General features: G+C 41.7%; 1 protein-coding gene, 1 long non-coding RNA gene and 5 other non-coding genes across 8 annotated transcripts; 5 read left to right on the top strand and 2 right to left on the bottom strand.

The window, feature by feature from the left end:
• The first annotated feature begins 16 nt into the window (after positions 1–16).
• trnaw-cca (transfer RNA tryptophan (anticodon CCA)) lies at positions 17–88 on the top strand. The gene has a single exon. It is a non-coding gene; the product is annotated as a tRNA-Trp (tRNA).
• A 1,048-nt stretch (positions 89–1,136) lies between these two features.
• LOC146680663 (sterile alpha motif domain-containing protein 3-like) lies at positions 1,137–7,636 on the bottom strand. 2 transcript variants are annotated; one of them, XM_085448729.1, is made up of 9 exons: positions 7,366–7,636; positions 6,234–6,429; positions 5,906–6,064; positions 5,660–5,747; positions 5,309–5,464; positions 4,644–4,850; positions 4,209–4,380; positions 4,024–4,103; positions 1,137–3,919 (listed from the first exon to the last, which is right to left on the bottom strand). In XM_085448729.1, exons 1-9 carry the CDS (start codon positions 7,634–7,636, stop codon positions 3,623–3,625), a joined length of 1,626 nt encoding a protein of 541 aa, XP_085304855.1. In that variant the 3' UTR covers positions 1,137–3,622. The 2 variants fall into 2 exon arrangements, with proteins under 2 accessions (XP_085304855.1, XP_085304856.1); XM_085448730.1 differs by lacking the exon at positions 5,309–5,464.
• A 1,027-nt stretch (positions 7,637–8,663) lies between these two features.
• Positions 8,664–8,735, top strand: trnam-cau (transfer RNA methionine (anticodon CAU)). The gene has a single exon. It is a non-coding gene; the product is annotated as a tRNA-Met (tRNA).
• A 911-nt stretch (positions 8,736–9,646) lies between these two features.
• On the bottom strand, positions 9,647–9,729 carry trnas-uga (transfer RNA serine (anticodon UGA)). Its single transcript has one exon. It is a non-coding gene; the product is annotated as a tRNA-Ser (tRNA).
• A 759-nt stretch (positions 9,730–10,488) lies between these two features.
• Positions 10,489–10,560, top strand: trnaw-cca (transfer RNA tryptophan (anticodon CCA)). The gene has a single exon. It is a non-coding gene; the product is annotated as a tRNA-Trp (tRNA).
• A 1,305-nt stretch (positions 10,561–11,865) lies between these two features.
• Positions 11,866–11,937, top strand: trnam-cau (transfer RNA methionine (anticodon CAU)). The gene has a single exon. It is a non-coding gene; the product is annotated as a tRNA-Met (tRNA).
• A 2,409-nt stretch (positions 11,938–14,346) lies between these two features.
• Positions 14,347–15,063, top strand: LOC146680658 (uncharacterized). The gene is made up of 3 exons (XR_014918285.1): positions 14,347–14,678; positions 14,765–14,876; positions 14,957–15,063. It is a non-coding gene; the product is annotated as an uncharacterized LOC146680658 (long non-coding RNA).
• Positions 15,064–17,970: the final 2,907 nt, after the last annotated feature.

Below are 17,970 nucleotides of genomic sequence, written 5' to 3'. Positions count from 1 at the left end.
AGGGGCAGGTTTGTGGGACCTTGTGGCGCAATGGTAGCGCATCTGACTCCAGATCAGAAGGTTGCGTGTTCAAATCACGTCAAGGTCAGCCGAGAGTGAGGGGACTGCAGCCTGTGATTCCCTTCCAATAGGAGGTTTTTAGTTGCTTGTGGCATACTCGTCCGTCTGTCCAGAAATTCAGGTCCATGACTCATGACGTGTCTCCAGTGAGTTGTTGATGGTGTCAGTGAACACTGTAGACAACTGATCAGCACAGTGCCTCAGGGTGGATGGAGGCACCGAATTTGGCCCAGCTGCTTTGCATGGGTCCTGTGTCTTAGAGAGTCTGTTTACATCCCTTTCAAGTATGGAAAGAGGTGTGAAGGCACATGGAGAAATTTGTGAGCTTTACTGAGTGGTAGAGGTGATGGGGGAGCCGCAAGTGTTGACCGTCTGGGGAGGGGGCCCGGGTAGCTGGACGTTCCATTGTTTTCTGAAAGCACCAGTTGTGAATACATTGGATAGGTGTGAATAGTAGCTGAATTAGAGGGCTTCTGTAAATGGAACTGAATAAAAATGGCAAACAAAACACTCGCATGCTGCAGGTATACAGAGAACCATGCCATGAGATACATGTAAACACATAGTTGAAAGAAGTAAAGACTGCACCAAAGAGAAACTCACAAAATTATTGTAAAGAAAAAAACATTCAAATATCAAGTATAAGTTTTTCATTCCGAGCAAACAAACAGTTTTGAATGATAATGAAATCTAAAAGCAGCTTCAGAGCTGGGCTTGGCATTCTGAAGCAAGCTCATCATATCCAGGATAGTTTTTCACTGTGGACAATGTCACTGTGCACACTCAGAAATTAAAGTACAGAAATGTACCTATAGGGGTACAATGGCTTGTCACTGGGGTGGTACCCTCTAAGGTACCGTTCTGTACCCTAAACTGTGGGTACTGATTTGTACCCTTGTAATTTGTACCTTTTACACGTCAAACCTGTACTTTAAAGGGCAAAGTTGTACCCTTAGTATAAAGTACAAAAAAGAACCCTTAAAAGGAGTACAAAAATGTCTTTCTAAAGGTTCAGTATCTACACACAGATTTCCTATATTTTTCCTCTCAGGATTTGAAAAATTGAAGATACAAAGTCAAAAATACTTGTCACATTTATTACCTTCTTAAATACATTGCTTAACTGTTACATACAAACTGTTATCAACAGAGTATGTGTCATAAGCTGCAACATCAATTTCCTGTCCAGGTTTTAGCAACGTCCATTCACTATCAACTCTAACACTGTATGAATGAAAATGGTTGTCATATAACAGAGGAATGAGAATTTTTCCACAAAAGACCCACATTGTGTCAATATTAAATATGTACTTAATTTGCCAGAACAGAGGAATCTTCTCTGAATGCAGTACATCAATGACAAACACATCTCTTACACAGTATTTGACACTGTTCACAATTACTTCTGACACACGCTGGAAAGCTTTCTTAGCACTATCAACTTCAGAAAAGCCACAATAGACTGTCAGTGCTTGTTGCAGTTCCAGTGGTAATGACAAAAATGGTGTAGTCACACTTTTTCCAAAAACATTTTCAAATTCACCAAGTAAACTTTTGTTAGAAAACTCCCAGCACTGTCTGAACTGATGTCTGTTGCTCAAAGTTGTAGCAATGTTCATAAAATTTCTACAATTGCGGGACAACGTTTTGAAATACTGGTGCTTACTTTCAAATCTCATACACCATAACAAACGTAGAGGGCCGAACATTTCAATCAGTCTTGCATAGTGGATTAAATAATGACACTTTGGTGTAATTACATCCCCAAATACACTTGTCAGTTTTGTGAGAAACTCATGGACAAGCAACTTCAACAATAAAATATTCTCTTTTCGCACTTTTTTAGCCATTACAATCTCTGTTATTTCACGACATAGAAGAAAAACATGCCAATATTTACAATTAGGTGGCACACGGTCTGCCATCAGAAATGGCAGCAATCTGAACAGGCACCACTTTTGAGATGCTGATCCAACAATACCAACACTCTGAAGTCTCTCTGATAACTGTACTGGTTTGTTTGTTTTGTCATTCTGACCGATGGGCATTTTTTGCAATTCTTCATTGATCTCTCTAATTGTAATATGCTTCTCAGTGTGGGCTTTACAAATCACTAGTTTCATAACTAGAGGAACTACACCTTCCAGCAGATCATGCATTACATCAGGTGGTAAAGCTTGCGTAACACTGAAATAACTCAGTCTGTCAAAAGGACATGAACTATTTACACCATATATTGTTTTATCATCCGGAAATTCTTGGATTCGTGCAAGATGATACTGGTGAACCTCTGATGTTCTTAAAACAAAGCTTTCTTCCTCAAAGGATTGTTTCATATCTTCATAAGAAGCCATGCAATACCGACAAATTCTACCAGTGTTAAATGACATAGAAAAACCACCAATCATGTGAGCTGATAAATTATCACAAGATAAAGTTGCAAGAGCAGCATGAATAGTGTGTTCAGTTTTATCAATGGTAAAAGTAAAGCCATCAGTGGAAAGTTTTTCCAAATCATCAAGCAAAGGTTTAAGGATAACATGCCAACCACACCGCTTAACGAAAGAATAGCGTACCAATAACGCTAGATGAATGTACCTCTGCTGAGAAGTGTACCTTTTGTCCAAATTGCCTACAGTGTAATAAAATGCACTAAGTTTGTGTTTGGATCGTTTAGATCCTAGAGGATTAAGTACCTCAAATTCATCCTCATAAAAATGGAGTCGCAGTGCATTTGGGTTATCCTTGAAGAATTGATGATGTCTGAAGATTTCTCCATCAGAGTAATCTGTTAGAAATTCATCAGTTTCCAAATTGCCACTTGAAAAAATGTGATCTTGTATGTCTTCATGAGAAAGATAATTTTTTAGCACCTTATCAACAGGCACATATGAATACGAGCCAACTGTATGACCCACAGGGTCTCTTAATTTGCAATGAACAGGCTCTGTCATGTTGAGCTTTGATTTGCAATGTTCTTTGACCAAATAAGGAGATCGAATAGCTGTTGAAGCCTTCTCAAAAAATTCATTTGAATGCAGGACATTTTTAAGCTCTGGACACAAAGACACATCAAGACCCATTTTCTCTAAATGATATGCTATAAAAGCATCGTAGTTCTCCTTGAAAAAACACATCAGAAAATTTACATCTTCCACAATTTCTTCCTGAACAGAGACTGGTAAAGAATTTTTCTCTCTGCACTTAAGAATGAACTTGAAAAGATTGTCTCTGAAATTTATCAAAAATTCATCCCAGGATGGAGGGGTTTCAATATTTTCAGTCATGTCATTTGCAAATTCATTTGGGTGTGGACTGACTACCTCCTGCTCATTTTCATCTAAGTCTTTATGGGGACACAACACCTGTTCTCTGTGTTTCCTATACACATGTCGTCTGAAAGATTCATATTTTTTGAAGGAAGAACAGCAGTCACTGAGTCCACAGGTTATATCAAAATTGGCATCATGGGAATGAATAAGTCCTATGTGCTGAATAAGCTTTGTCAAACTAAAGGTTCTTCTGCCACATTTGGAGCACTGATATGGCTGAGGCATGGTGGTCAATACAGAAGATTTATTTGTCTGGTGACTGTGATTGGCAGAGGCCGGTCCTCACCCTCATCTATTTTCACAATGTACTTTTGGAGAAAAATCAGGGTGTTCTTCAGATGTTTTGGATAAGCAAGGTTGAAGACAAAATACAAGCAGAAAGAAGAGATGATTCCTTCAAAAATACACGAGCTTCTGCACACTTCACTGCCATCCAACTTCACAATGTTTGGAGCGCTTCTGGAGAACACTGGTTTCCAGTCTTCATGAAGTAGCTGCACAGTTGGATAGGGGGTTTTCGGATGAACCTTTGAAGTCAAAAGAGAAGGTAGAGGAAAGCAATATCTTAGTCTCTTAACAAAAGATACATTTGTTTTCCTTTTATATAGACTAAATATTTTAATACACACACCTCTCCAAGTATGACAAAGAGATCCAGTTTCTCCTTGAAGACGTATGGCAGGAATAAAAGTGCAGCCCTTGTGTCAAGATCTGCCAAAAAACCCCAAAAACAACACAAGATCACCCATGCATTTTATCTGGCATTTCCAGTTACCTATAAAAATTATATAAAATGGAAGCCTTGAAAGCAAATACCTGGTAGGTCATCAGTGAGAGCCTCCTCTCTTGCATCAAGGTAGAGCTGGTAGAGTGGGGTTTTCCCTCGTGTAACGTCAATCACCTTTGCTGCAACACATGAGAGCCCTTCACGAAATCGCTGGCTTACATTACCCGTTGTTGGTTGGATCCACCCGAGTTCGTTGCACAGCTACAAGTAAAAAATTCATTTTCAGTACAAAATAACAGTGTATGAAAATGAAATAATCTAAAGTTGATATTAATTATGTATGGTGCTGCATAATTATTTTTTTATAGAATTTAACAACAATACTGTAAGAAGTTACATGAACATACAAAAAAAGGAAAGAGGGACAGATGAAGAAGGCAAGGTCAAGGGCAAATAAAATTTACTACTATAAACATGTTAAATGTGACAGCTATTTCCAAGTTCAGTTCAGCTTTCTGACTTACACCAGTAGGCATCCCTAAGAAGGGGTACTTCTTCAACACATCCTCCACAGGCATACCATCTGCAATTTCTTTTTGCCGCCAAGCAAACGTTTGCTGCATACGGTTATGAACCACCATGGTATCTGGTTGCATCTTCTGATATTGGCACTGTAAGACCTTTAAGTGGGCGTCGATGGATAATAAATCCTCTCCTTGGACGCATGGTCCCTTGAAAGAAAGCAAGAGTGAGAAGAGAAAGTCAAAACAGATTAGAAACCCAACATAAGACTAAATATACAATTAGAGCTGACACGATCTGTGCATCACAAAGAACTCGTATCGTTTAAAGTTAACCGATACCATGAACCAATATTTAAAATATGGAAACTCTGAAATAATTTCACATAAAATCTTAATTGTTAACTTGAAATTTTAGTTTTGGAGTCATATTTAAAATGTTGGTTTTTTTTAAATCTAGTTCACCCTCTTTTAGCGCCTTCTAATTAATAATATTTTGTGAGGTAGAAGTATTAGCACTGGTACTTTGTATTAGCAAGTGCTCTAATCCAAGTATTGGTATAGTTTTGGTTTGAAAAAAGGGGTACAGTTGCATCCCTAATCCTTAGTTTTAGATGTAATAACAGAGGCAAGAACATTTTATAGCTCAAGATGTCCCTCACACCAACCTGACAAACATTTCTCTGACTTGTTCGTTGACATTTATTAGGCTGCCCTCTCCTCGTAGAACCAAACTTCTCCTTACAACGCCTCACTGCCTTACTGTCGACTAGTGGTGCCCGCTCTGATTTGAATTTACGTCTCAAAGACATATGCCATGTGTGCTTGTTGAACAGAAACATAAGTTACTGTAAAAACAATCTACACAAAATACACCCAACAAAGAATCAGTAAACATACTTCATACAAACCTACTGAGAGGCTACAGATTGTCTTACTAACAAAACAAGATTGAAAAAAGCTTCACTTTTACTTTGTAATCTTGAAGGAACCTTATGCAAATTTTAAATTTAACTTACATAACCATTTCCCTCACGATCCTTGAGGAAAGGATACTTCATTACCAGCGTCTTCACAGCTTGCACATATTCAGAATTTGTGGGATACCTGTAATATCAGAAGAAACATAAGTGTTAGAGCAACTGCTGACAAACAAACTTTATCAAGTGTCAGTTATTGTTTCTTAGTAATGTAGCGTTTATTTTCAATATGACAGATTCAGCTTTTTCTAAAGCAACAAGCTAACATTACCCTGATTAACTTACATAGTATACTGTGCCACAGCTTCATATAGAACTCTGATTATTGTGTGTCTGTCCCTTGGATTTTTATGGCACGGTTCTTTGTTGTCCAGTTTTAGTTGCAGATTTTTGGGAAATCTTGGAATTTCAAAAGAGGCTGGCAGTCTCAAAGTATTTTCATTGCTGTGAAAACAGTTAAATGTTTGTTTTTATTGCATGAATTGAAGTATAAAACACTACAGTAACAATACATATGGTAGAAACAATGATCATATTAACTAAATCCTAAAAGTGCATAATGGCCAACATGTATGTTTCAGACATACTAACTTCATTATAAATAAGAAAATACCTTATTGAAGTTGACGAAGTAGATGGTTGCCAGTCTTCTGGAGAGACAGTCTGTAGAGTCAGCGTCACTGAAGATTCCTTCATCCTTGACACAAATTGGTTGAATTTAACCTGCTTTTTGAAGGATCCTTGGAAAAGGTATGCAACCATAGTCTCAGTAAGACCGCAGTCAACTGTGTCACCATCAACCTCATTGTCTGCAAGATAAATGGTAGTACAAACTCTAAATTCCATGTAAGAATATTTATCACCACATTTTTACATGGGTAAAAACCGTATATCACACACATTAAAACCTTTTGTACAACTTCTTTCAGTTCAAAGAAATATTCATTAAAAAAAATCAGTAAATTAAATAAAATAAACCAAATTTTTAGAGTGAATCCTCTTGATATGCAAAGTTTTCATTTTTAAATTTAGATGTTTGTTTGGGACTACTGGACACAGGAGAGCAGAGTCTGAGCATGCTTTTGTGCCCTTTCAAGTTTGGAAGAAAAAAAAAAAGACTAGAATGCTGTAATTTGTTAATATTCACTACTAAGGTGACTCCTTTCTCCAGATTTCCGACAGTTTCTGCCGTCTGTTCTTTCAGACCGATTACTTATAGCGATAACACCCGCAGGACCGTATTACAAGCTCAGATTACATGCTGAAAAAGTTCCCACATTGCTGAAAACGGGACTATCAAACCCCAGCTGCGACACCCTTGTTATATTTTAAACAGGTGCGGCGTCAAGATATTTCCTTTCAACGCCGCCCATGTGTGTTAATGGCCTTGGAGTGGATGTAAAAACGTGATTTTATTAAACCATTAATACACTAAAGGTAAACTGCATTCAGCTACCAGGGAATCAAATTTCGCGCCGTTCCGCTGCGCAGGGGTTACCGAACCCATAGACTGTGGCCGAACCACATATATAAGTTCAAACTTATACAAATACTATGTGTACACATTTTTCATTTTTCAGAACTGTGACCTCAACTTTACACATGAAACGTTTGTAAAAACGTTTGTAAAAAGACATAATTTGAGCTAAGAGAGTGCCGAAACTAGCTAAATTGCTAATATACGTTAAGCTAGGCTAAACCAATAATTAGTAATTACGCTACATTTTTCTTTAAATAAAACTTACCTCTGAAACGCTGAGCTTCAGCTTCGGTGACATCTAAGCCCCACTCTTGTATTTTTGTTAAGAGTTCCTCGGTTGAAAGTGAACAGAGCACACCAGGACTTGCAAGTTCGTAATCCATCTCCGTCCGTTGATAAAACAAAATGGCACCTGCTGCATTTAAAGAAAGTTCTAGAATCCACCAGCTATTCGTTGAGTTTCTTCTTCTACTTTTTGTTTGATGTTGTGAGGATGGGCTCAACTCGCACTCCGAGGGTGCTTTTTTGCAATTCATCCAAATACTTATACTTAAAAAAAAAAAAACGCTCTCTTAAAAAAATGTTTAAATGCATTTTTACTTTTTTTTCTTTCAAATAAATTCGTTGTTCTTAAAGCAGCTTAAAAATAAGGGGGGTTCAGGGAATACAAAAACAACAACAGCAATGAAAATAATAAAAAATAAAATAAAAACACTAAAATATATGCTTAAATCAATACAGTTGCAAATAAATTACTGTCAAAAAGAATTAAAAAAAAAAACCTCTAATCAAAAAGAGCTTAATCAACCTGTACTTTATCTTTTGAAAGAATGGGTACAAATAAGTACTTTTCACAATTAAGGAACATGTATGTACCTTTCAGACGCTAAAAAAGGTACAGATAGTTCCCCCGAGGTCCAATATTTGTCCTTAGACTGTATTAATGTCATTTTTGTACCTTGGGGCACAGTAATGTACTCCTTCCGTACCCCTATTTCTGACTGTGTGTCCGCTGTGTTGGATACATTCAGATTTCGTGTCTAATGTCGGTGCTTGTGATTACAGACGGTATTACATCTCTACCGATAAGAACTACCATTGACAATCAGCGGGAAGTATTAAGAGCATCGAAGTGCATCAGCAGAGTGTGTTCGTGTAACAGAACGTCGATTTTAGTTAACTAAAGGTAAAATAAGGTTCATTGAAGAGAGTTCATGGGTTTATTTAGGAAGTAAACATACGCAACACCAAGTGTCAGTGTTTTCACGTCTAAGCGTTTACGTGACTATGCGACTCAGTGGCTCACACAATAAGCTCAGTGATTCGAGTTAGCAGCTAACGAGGAAATGGTTGGCTGACCCTAGCTTAAAATCTGTTGGGCCGCACACGAGACCTGACAAGCAGTCCAAGAAGCTTTGAAGCATTGAACGCTGAGGTGACAAAGATTTATAAAAGTCAGTGTTCAAACGGGTACCGTCCACCTTCAGAATTCCCACAGTTTGTTCATGCAAGATGTTATTGAAGGCCCACTTTTAAGCAGCGCTAGTCTTGTGGTACGTGTGGAGCAGAGTGGCGCAGCGGAAGCGTGCTGGGCCCATAACCCAGAGGTCGATGGATCGAAACCATCCTCTGCTAGGCTCGTCTGTTTTCAGGACGTACTAAACAACTGTGCTCCGAAAGGCTTGCTTACAAGTCTGGGATAGGTTTCCAGGAAGAAGCCATTCACCTTCCAAAAATTGGACAAAACAGACTAAACCCAGAAGTTGCCTAACTAAGAAGCAAATCCTAGTGAATATAACCTGTTCGCCACATCTTCTTCAAAGCCCATTCACTTTGTTACCTCAACAGCGTGACATCACCTGTTTGCAACACAAGAACAACAATGGAGGCAACGGTGTACCTGCTGCTAAAGTAACGGTTGGACCACTGTGTTGCTTTGGGTGTACCCAAATGGCTGGCTCTGTTTGCCGGGAGACCAGTGACCAGGTACTGCCGCCTAACTGAAAACCAAACGTAGCCAGAAAGGATTAAGATTTGTCATTCTAGCCTTTCTATAGCAGTGATAACAAGTAGCCCCCTGCAACAATTTTGATGTCTTGTGTGGAAAGAAGATGGATTGGCTTTGCAGAGATTTTCAGAAGTTTTGGGCAGAGGGGCAGGTTTGTGGGACCTTGTGGGGCAATGGTAGCGCATCTGACTCCAGATCAGAAGCTTGCGTGTTCAAATCACATCAAGGTCAACCAAGAGTGACAGGACTGCAGCCTGTTTGAATTAATATGTGACTCAAAGTCTGTGCACATGCCACTGATCGACATCTCCCACCGTTTTTGTTTATAAAGCCTGGAGAGAAGAAGAGGGACTCTCCTTGGAGACAAGCACATTTTGTACATGAATGATTAGTATGTAAGTACAGTGGTGTGAACCGGTGATTGGAGAACTGTCAATCACTCAATGCTCCTGGGCACCGTTGCAACTTTTGTATATGAGCCCCTCCGACTAATTGCAACCTTATCTTAGCAGAAAAAGAAGCACCCGTAACGCATTTTCGCTGTGAGCAGGGTTTGAACCTGCGCGGGGAACCCCCCATTGGATTTCAAATCCAACGCCTTAACCTCTCGGCCATCACAGCTCCTCCACTTCACCTGCACCTTTTGGCCTGTGGTGAGAGATGCCTGCTCCCTGCTCCAACAGCGCTGGTTCTTTTGGAGATCATCACATGCCAGAACACTCCCTAGTCAGAAGTCACTTCTCTGGTAAATACCATTAACAGTCGTTGAAGAGACCATTGTGTGTGAAGTGTAAGGTCGTTTAGTCAGGTAAGATTTCATTCAAGGCTGACAGCACTGGTCTCCTACCCCCATGAATAGCATTTTGGTGCAGACGGCACAAGGAGCCTCTCCAGAGCAGCTTGTGTTTGAGACAGGAGATCATCACGTACAAAAGCACTCCCTTCTGAGCAATCACTTTTTAGGTGTGTGTGAGAGGAAGGTCTTTTATTTTTAGACACTGTCCAAGGACTTTGTCTTTCTCTGACAAGCATCAGTAACAAATATGCATTGTTAAGAATTTGTCTAGCTGGCTTGCAAAGCTCATCAGAGCGTGAGCACTGAATGACAGACACTATATTAGGCCTTTGATTGACTACTGCAAGCGCACTTCAAACCTCGATTTGTATTCTTTTCTCAAAGAGGAGAACCTTTCAAGTATAAAGAGAGATTCTACGTGTGCATGTTGACATGCATGGTCTGAAATGACATGCGTCTTCGGCACAACCTCTTTGCATTCACAAGTTGAACAACCTCCAGTTGCAGAAAAATTGCTTGTGTGGAAAGATGGTCTGGCTTCTCAGAGATTTTCAGAAGTTTTGAGCAGAGGGGCAGGTTTGTGGGACCTTGTGGCGCAATGGTAGCGCATCTGACTCCAGATCAGAAGGTTGCGTGTTCAAATCACGTCAAGGTCAGCCGAGAGTGAGGGGACTGCAGCCTGTGATTCCCTTCCAATAGGAGGTTTTTAGTTGCTTGTGGCATACTCGTCCGTCTGTCCAGAAATTCAGGTCCATGACTCATGACGTGTCTCCAGTGAGTTGTTGATGGTGTCAGTGAACACTGTAGACAACTGATCAGCACAGTGCCTCAGGGTGGATGGAGGCACCGAATTTGGCCCAGCTGCTTTGCATGGGTCCTGTGTCTTAGAGAGTCTGTTTACATCCCTTTCAAGTATGGAAAGAGGTGTGAAGGCACATGGAGAAATTTGTGAGCTTTACTGAGTGGTAGAGGTGATGGGGGAGCCGCAAGTGTTGGCCGTCTGGGGAGGGGGCCCGGGTAGCTGGACGTTCCATTGTTTTCTGAAAGCACCAGGTGTGAATACATTGGATAGGTGTGAATAGTAGCTGAATTAGAGGGCTTCTGTAAATGGAACTGAATAAAAATGGCAAACAAAACACTCGCATGCTGCAGGTATACAGAGAACCATGCCATGAGATACATGTAAACACATAGTTGAAAGAAGTAAAGACTGCACCAAAGAGAAACTCACAAAATTATTGTAAAGAAAAAAACATTCAAATATCAAGTATAAGTTTTTCATTCCGAGCAAACAAACAGTTTTGAATGATAATGAAATCTAAAAGCAGCTTCAGAGCTGGGCTTGGCATTCTGAAGCAAGCTCATCATATCCAGGATAGTTTTTCACTGTGGACAATGTCACTGTGTCCGCTGTGTTGGATACATTCAGATTTCGTGTCTAATGTCGGTGCTTGTGATTACAGACGGTATTACATCTCTACCGATAAGAACTACCATTGACAATCAGCGGGAAGTATTAAGAGCATCGAAGTGCATCAGCAGAGTGTGTTCGTGTAACAGAACGTCGATTTTAGTTAACTAAAGGTAAAATAAGGTTCATTGAAGAGAGTTCATGGGTTTATTTAGGAAGTAAACATACGCAACACCAAGTGTCAGTGTTTTCACGTCTAAGCGTTTACGTGACTATGCGACTCAGTGGCTCACACAATAAGCTCAGTGATTCGAGTTAGCAGCTAACGAGGAAATGGTTGGCTGACCCTAGCTTAAAATCTGTTGGGCCGCACACGAGACCTGACAAGCAGTCCAAGAAGCTTTGAAGCATTGAACGCTGAGGTGACAAAGATTTATAAAAGTCAGTGTTCAAACGGGTACCGTCCACCTTCAGAATTCCCACAGTTTGTTCATGCAAGATGTTATTGAAGGCCCACTTTTAAGCAGCGCTAGTCTTGTGGTACGTGTGGAGCAGAGTGGCGCAGCGGAAGCGTGCTGGGCCCATAACCCAGAGGTCGATGGATCGAAACCATCCTCTGCTAGGCTCGTCTGTTTTCAGGACGTACTAAACAACTGTGCTCCGAAAGGCTTGCTTACAAGTCTGGGATAGGTTTCCAGGAAGAAGCCATTCACCTTCCAAAAATTGGACAAAACAGACTAAACCCAGAAGTTGCCTAACTAAGAAGCAAATCCTAGTGAATATAACCTGTTCGCCACATCTTCTTCAAAGCCCATTCACTTTGTTACCTCAACAGCGTGACATCACCTGTTTGCAACACAAGAACAACAATGGAGGCAACGGTGTACCTGCTGCTAAAGTAACGGTTGGACCACTGTGTTGCTTTGGGTGTACCCAAATGGCTGGCTCTGTTTGCCGGGAGACCAGTGACCTGGGGCCCGTTCTTCGTACCTCGCTAAGTAGGTTAGCCGGATTAGATTGTTGACGATTTCGCGTGATCCTGGATCAGTCGGTTCCCCGAAGCTCATCCGGGACTTGCTGTCATAGCAACAGAGCCGTAAGCGTAAACCTGCTCGGGAGCAGGTTTACTTTATGTAAACAGGATTAGATCGCGGCCACGCAGGTATGTCCGCTTCATTTATACGAAAGCAACAGCGATATTTTACCACTGTTGTACCATAAATAAATAACATCAATGTAACTAAAGATAATGCAGCACTTGATCCTTTTATTGATGTCACACAGATACATACAGGTCATTTCCTAAAAAAGGGAAATGTACTATTAACATTCTATTACATGTATGTGATTATTACAGATGTAATTCATATTTCAGAGTAGTAATTGTAAATTACTTCGTGTAATCAAGATGAGAGACCACGGCTATAAAAGCGAAGGTGGATTTGGGAAGCCTGTCGCAGCCATGTCCTGTCCGTATACGCGACCAACCCATTGCGGAAGGTGCAAGATTGATAAGGAGAGTCCTCAGAATTCAGCGTATATTGCGGGACAGACAGGATCCTTTAGCTCAGCGCGACAGTGTGCTCATAGAGAGATATCGATATTCCCGTGAGGGTATTATTTACTTAGCCAACTTGTTGACGAGGGGGTGCAGGACCACCACCTGTCTTTTTTTCCTCTGCCCTTTTCTTGGTTGCTGTTATGAACAAACTAACAGAGTATTACAGGCCAGTATTACCTTGCCAAGAGACGCAAAGCAATCTAAGAGATAAATATTACCATTCTGTAGAATATTCCTGTATTCCACTTTTACTTGTTCCCATGTTCTTGTGGGTCCTGTTGTGGCTCTAATGTGAAAGGGGATATAATATAACATATTATAATATAATATAATGCCATATGATATTGGACAATATAGTGTCATATGATAGATCTACCCTACCGCCTACTGGTGTTGGCCAGAGGGGCCGATGGCGCGATATGGCAGCCTGGCTACAACCGTAGCTGCCTCCACCAGTGTGTGAATGTGGGAGTGAATGAATAGTGGTATCGTAAAGCGCTTTGGGTGCCTTGGAAAGCGCTATATAAACCCAATCCATTATTATTATTATTATTAAATTACCTACGAGTTTGATTTGTCAGCAACTTTCTGCCAGCCCTCGCTCCTTGCTTTTGCAGCCTTTGCAGTGTTCTCTTGCGTTTTAATTAAACTCTGAAACTCCTGAAATCCCTCACTCATGAGTTCTTGCTCTGCTGCCGGAAAATACCGAGCACGCCCCTTGGACATTTTCGCCGACCAATCAGCGGGTTGCCGATCAATGTTTCTACTATCGATGCGTAGCCCCTTTTACGACACCCAGTGATGTCACATTCCTGCGTCCAGCTGTAGTAATCGTCAACAGCAGGTGTGTTCGGGGAACCGGATTAGCGAGCTCACGGTTAGCGCGATGATTTGATCTTGGATGTGTCATTTGATCTTGGATGTAGTAAGCGACGTACGAAGAACGGGCCCCAGGGCCCTATTTCAGGAAGCCAGTTTAGTGGAAAAACTGAGTAAGTATACCCTGAGTTAACGAAAACTCTGGGTTTTCGGTTTCACAAAGCGAGTTCAGATGAAGCCTCAGTGAGTCACTATGACGACACACTCCGTGAAGCTAACCTGCCCCCTAGCAGGTTTACTACAACTAACCCTGACTGTCCCCGCCTCTTTGTCGGAAACCTGACAGTAGGAAGTGTCGGACATGGCGTGCCACTTCCTTGAAGAGCCAGTAGATCGTGAAGCCCAAATACTCCGCAGAGCTCACCGCCGGGAGAGAGTGATCAGAGCGCGTTTGGACATCTTATCATTTCCTGATGATTTTCTGTGCGAACGTTACCGTTTCTCAGCACAATCTCTAAGTTATTTGGATAACATCCTCAGGCCATATATTACGCATGTGACACATCGCGGACATCCTCTCAGTTCTGTACATATTCTTGGTACCGCACTCCGTGTCTTTGCAAACGCGAGCTTTCTGTACAATATTGGTGACGCTGAGCACGTTTCCAAGGCTACCATCTGTCGGGCAGTCAGGAATGTTACAGTTGCACTGAAACGTCTCCTGCACTCGTTTGTGGTGTTCCCCGGTCATAGACCCACAAGATTCATCAAAGAGGGATGCCACAAAATTGCAGGTATCAGGATGAACAAAACTTAATTCATGATGTGGTGATATTTGAACTACTACTTAAATTTTACATTTATTTTCACGGTTCCCAGGCGTGATTGGCTGTACAGATGGCACTCACATTCCAATCATTGCTCCTTCAGTAAATGAAGGAGACTATGTGAACAGGAAGTCTTTCCACAGCATTAATGTACAGGTACATAGTTCCCTGTAGCATGTCAAACTAACAAATTATTTCATTATTAGTAATGGATGCTAATTTGTGTTCTCTGCACTGTGAAGATCATATATGATGCTGCCAACATTATCACAAATGTGGAAGCCAAGTGGCCAGGCTCTGTCCATGACTCACAAATATTCCGTGAATGTACACTGAGCACAAAATTTGGACATGGTGAGTTGAGAATACTTTAAAATATATAAATACCAATTGCTACAGGGACATTTGAACTGAAGTGTATCCTTCTGTCTTAGGAGAGTTCACTGGCTACTTGCTTGGTGATAGGGGGTATCCATGTTTACCCTATTTGCTTACCCCTTACCCTGACCCTGAACCGGGCCCACAGCAGCGATATAATCTGGCTAATTGCAGGACTGAAATGACTTGAAATGACTATCGGAATGCTTAAGGCCCGGTTCCAGTGCCTGCAAAGACTCAGGGTCACCCCAGAAAGGGCATGTGACATTATTGTGGCATGTGTGATTCTTCACAACATTGCCACAATTAGAGGAGAACACTGTCCTTCTGAACCAAACATCAGCAGTGATCCAAACCATGAACATCCTGACCCTCGCACGGACATACAAGATGGAAGCGCAGTCAGAGACACCATATGTCACAATCATTTCTTTTGACCCATCACCTCAACATGTTGAAAGAAGAATAAACAGATTTTTTGTTCAACTGGCTTTATTGGTCGCCTGTATTTCCTGTACACAAAGTATTACAAGATGTAAACCTCATAAAGTGTCTCTGTTTATCTCAGTCGGTGATCCCCACATGCTTCAAAGAGTCCATCATTGTTCCTGTCCCGAAGAAACCCCACCCTGCTTCTCTCAATGACTATCGCCCTGTAGCCCTCACCTCAGTAGTGATGAAGTGCTTTGAACGCCTGGTCAGAGACTTCATCATTTCTTCACTACCAGACACACTGGACCCACTACAGTTCGCTTACCGTCCAAATCGTTCCACAGACGATGCCATCTCTCATCTCCTCCACACATCACTCACTCACTTGGACACTAGAAGGGGGAATTATGTTAAAATGCTCTTCATAGACTACAGCTCTGCATTTAACACCATAATTCCCTCCACACTCACCACCAAGCTGGAGCATCTGGGACTCAGCTCATCTATGTGTCAGTGGATCTCCAACTTCCTAACTGGCAGACCACAGGCAGTAAGGATGGGCGGACATGTCTCAGCCTCCACCACTCTCAGCACTGGAGCCCCCCAGGGGTGTGTTCTGAGCCCCCTGCTGTACTCTTTGTACACATATGACTGTGTGGCCACTACCAGCTCCACCACCATCATCAAGTTTGCTGACGACACCGTCGTGGTGGGCCTGATCTCTGATAACAACGAGACGGCCTACGTGAAGGAGATTAGGAATCTGGAGAACTGGTGCCAGAGGAACAACCTCCTTCTAAACGTCAGTAAGACAAAGGAGCTGATAGTGGACTTCAGCACTAAGCAGGAGAGGAACTACCAGACCCCCGTCATCAACGAGTGCCCAGTGGAGAGAGTGGACAGCTTCAAATACCTCGGAGTTCACATCACGCAGGACCTGTCATGGTCCTGTCACATCAACACCGTGGTGAAAAAGGCCCGACAGCGTCTCTACCACCTCAGACGCTTGAGAGACTTCCAACTGCCCTCCAAGGTGCTCAGGAACTTTTACTCATGCACCATAGAGAGCATCCTGGCGGGAAACATCTTAACCTGGTTCGGGAACAGCACCATGCAGGACAGACGAGCTCTACAGAGGGTTGTGCGGTCAGCTGAGCGCACCATCCGCTCCGAGCTCCCTGACCTGCACTCAATCTACAGCAGGCGGTGCTGGACCAAGGCCAGGAAGATCGTGAAGGACCTCAGCCATCCCAACAACAGACTGTTCTCTCTGCTGAGGTCAGGAAAGCGATTCCGCTCCCTGAAGACCAACACAGAGAGACTGAGGAGGAGCTTCTTCCCGCAGGCGATACGGTCTCTCAATCACACCACCACACAGTACTGACCCACACATATGGTTCTTACACACACACTGGACTTTCTGGACTTTGGTTTTGCACAACACTGGTCACTATATTCTTCATTTCCGGTTAATACTTGTACAGCTGCTGTTATTGTGTATATATTTATTTATATTTAGATTTCTTCATACATTCTTATATAGTTCTATATTGTGTATTTTGTTGTACAGTTATTTTATTTTCAACTTTAATTTATATATTTTATCTTATTCTTCCCAGTTAAATTTACCCTTCATTCTAATTTGTGTTGTACAGTTATTTCATTTTTAACCTTAATTTATATTTTATTCCTTCCTAGTTAAATTTACCCTTTTTAATTTTTCATATTTATTTCCTATCTTATTCATAGCCTTTTCCTTTTTTGTTTTCTTTAGGTCACGAGCAGTTGTCCAAGCATTTCATTACATATCGTACTGTGTATGACTGTGTACGTGACAAATAAAATTTGAATTTGAATTTGAATTTGATTTGTTGCTTCCTCCTCTGTAACAGCTGTCAATGTTTCTTCATTATTTTCCTGTAGTAAAGAAATTAACAACATTGCTGTTCTACTGTAAACTCATATAATCTGTGGAGTATTACTCACAACTGCATGTTGGTCTGGCTCAACAGGAGGCTGCACAGCTCATGGGCGCGTCACTGCAACTCCCCCTGGCTTCTGCTCCGCGGCTGCTGAGTGAACCCTCATCTGGGACTCTCCTCAGCTCTTACTGGGACAGTGGCGCGGCTGCCCCTCTGTTGGTCTTCCTTGGTCTCTTGTGTTCTGGGGGCCTCTGGATGTCTGGAGTTTTGATCTCCTCCATACCTGCTTCATACCCTGGAGGACGGGGCTTTGGCTCCCCACACTCCCTAGCCTATCGTTACATGGAGAAACCTTTGGAATGCAAGCATGCTGATCCATACAGGTATGCACACAGGTGTACACACGGGTATTCACAGACGCGGACTACAGCTTTCTCGGCTGCTGCCTCAAAGCACATTGTGCGCTGTCTATCTTGCGTGCTGCACAATATCGTTTATTATTTAGTATCTACTGATATCTACTGCTAGCTAGTTTATTGTGATGGTGCCGTTTTTTTTTATTATGTTGCTCCTTGTTGTTTGCTTTCTCTTCTGTTTTTTTTTCTCCATACAGGTGACCCAGGTGTTTTGTTTTTTTTGTTTGTTTGTTTTTTTCTTTCTTCCCCCCCTTCTCACCGTCTCTTCTCCCCTTTGTTTTTCTCTCTCTCCCTCTCTTT

This window comes from Copadichromis virginalis, linkage group LG23 (assembly GCF_057382275.1).
Source record: "Copadichromis virginalis isolate Kocher_CV1m ecotype Utaka linkage group LG23, C_Virginalis_male_GT1.1, whole genome shotgun sequence".
NCBI classification, from domain to species: domain Eukaryota; kingdom Metazoa; phylum Chordata; class Actinopteri; order Cichliformes; family Cichlidae; genus Copadichromis; species Copadichromis virginalis.
This window is presented reverse-complemented; position numbering and strand designations above follow the sequence as displayed.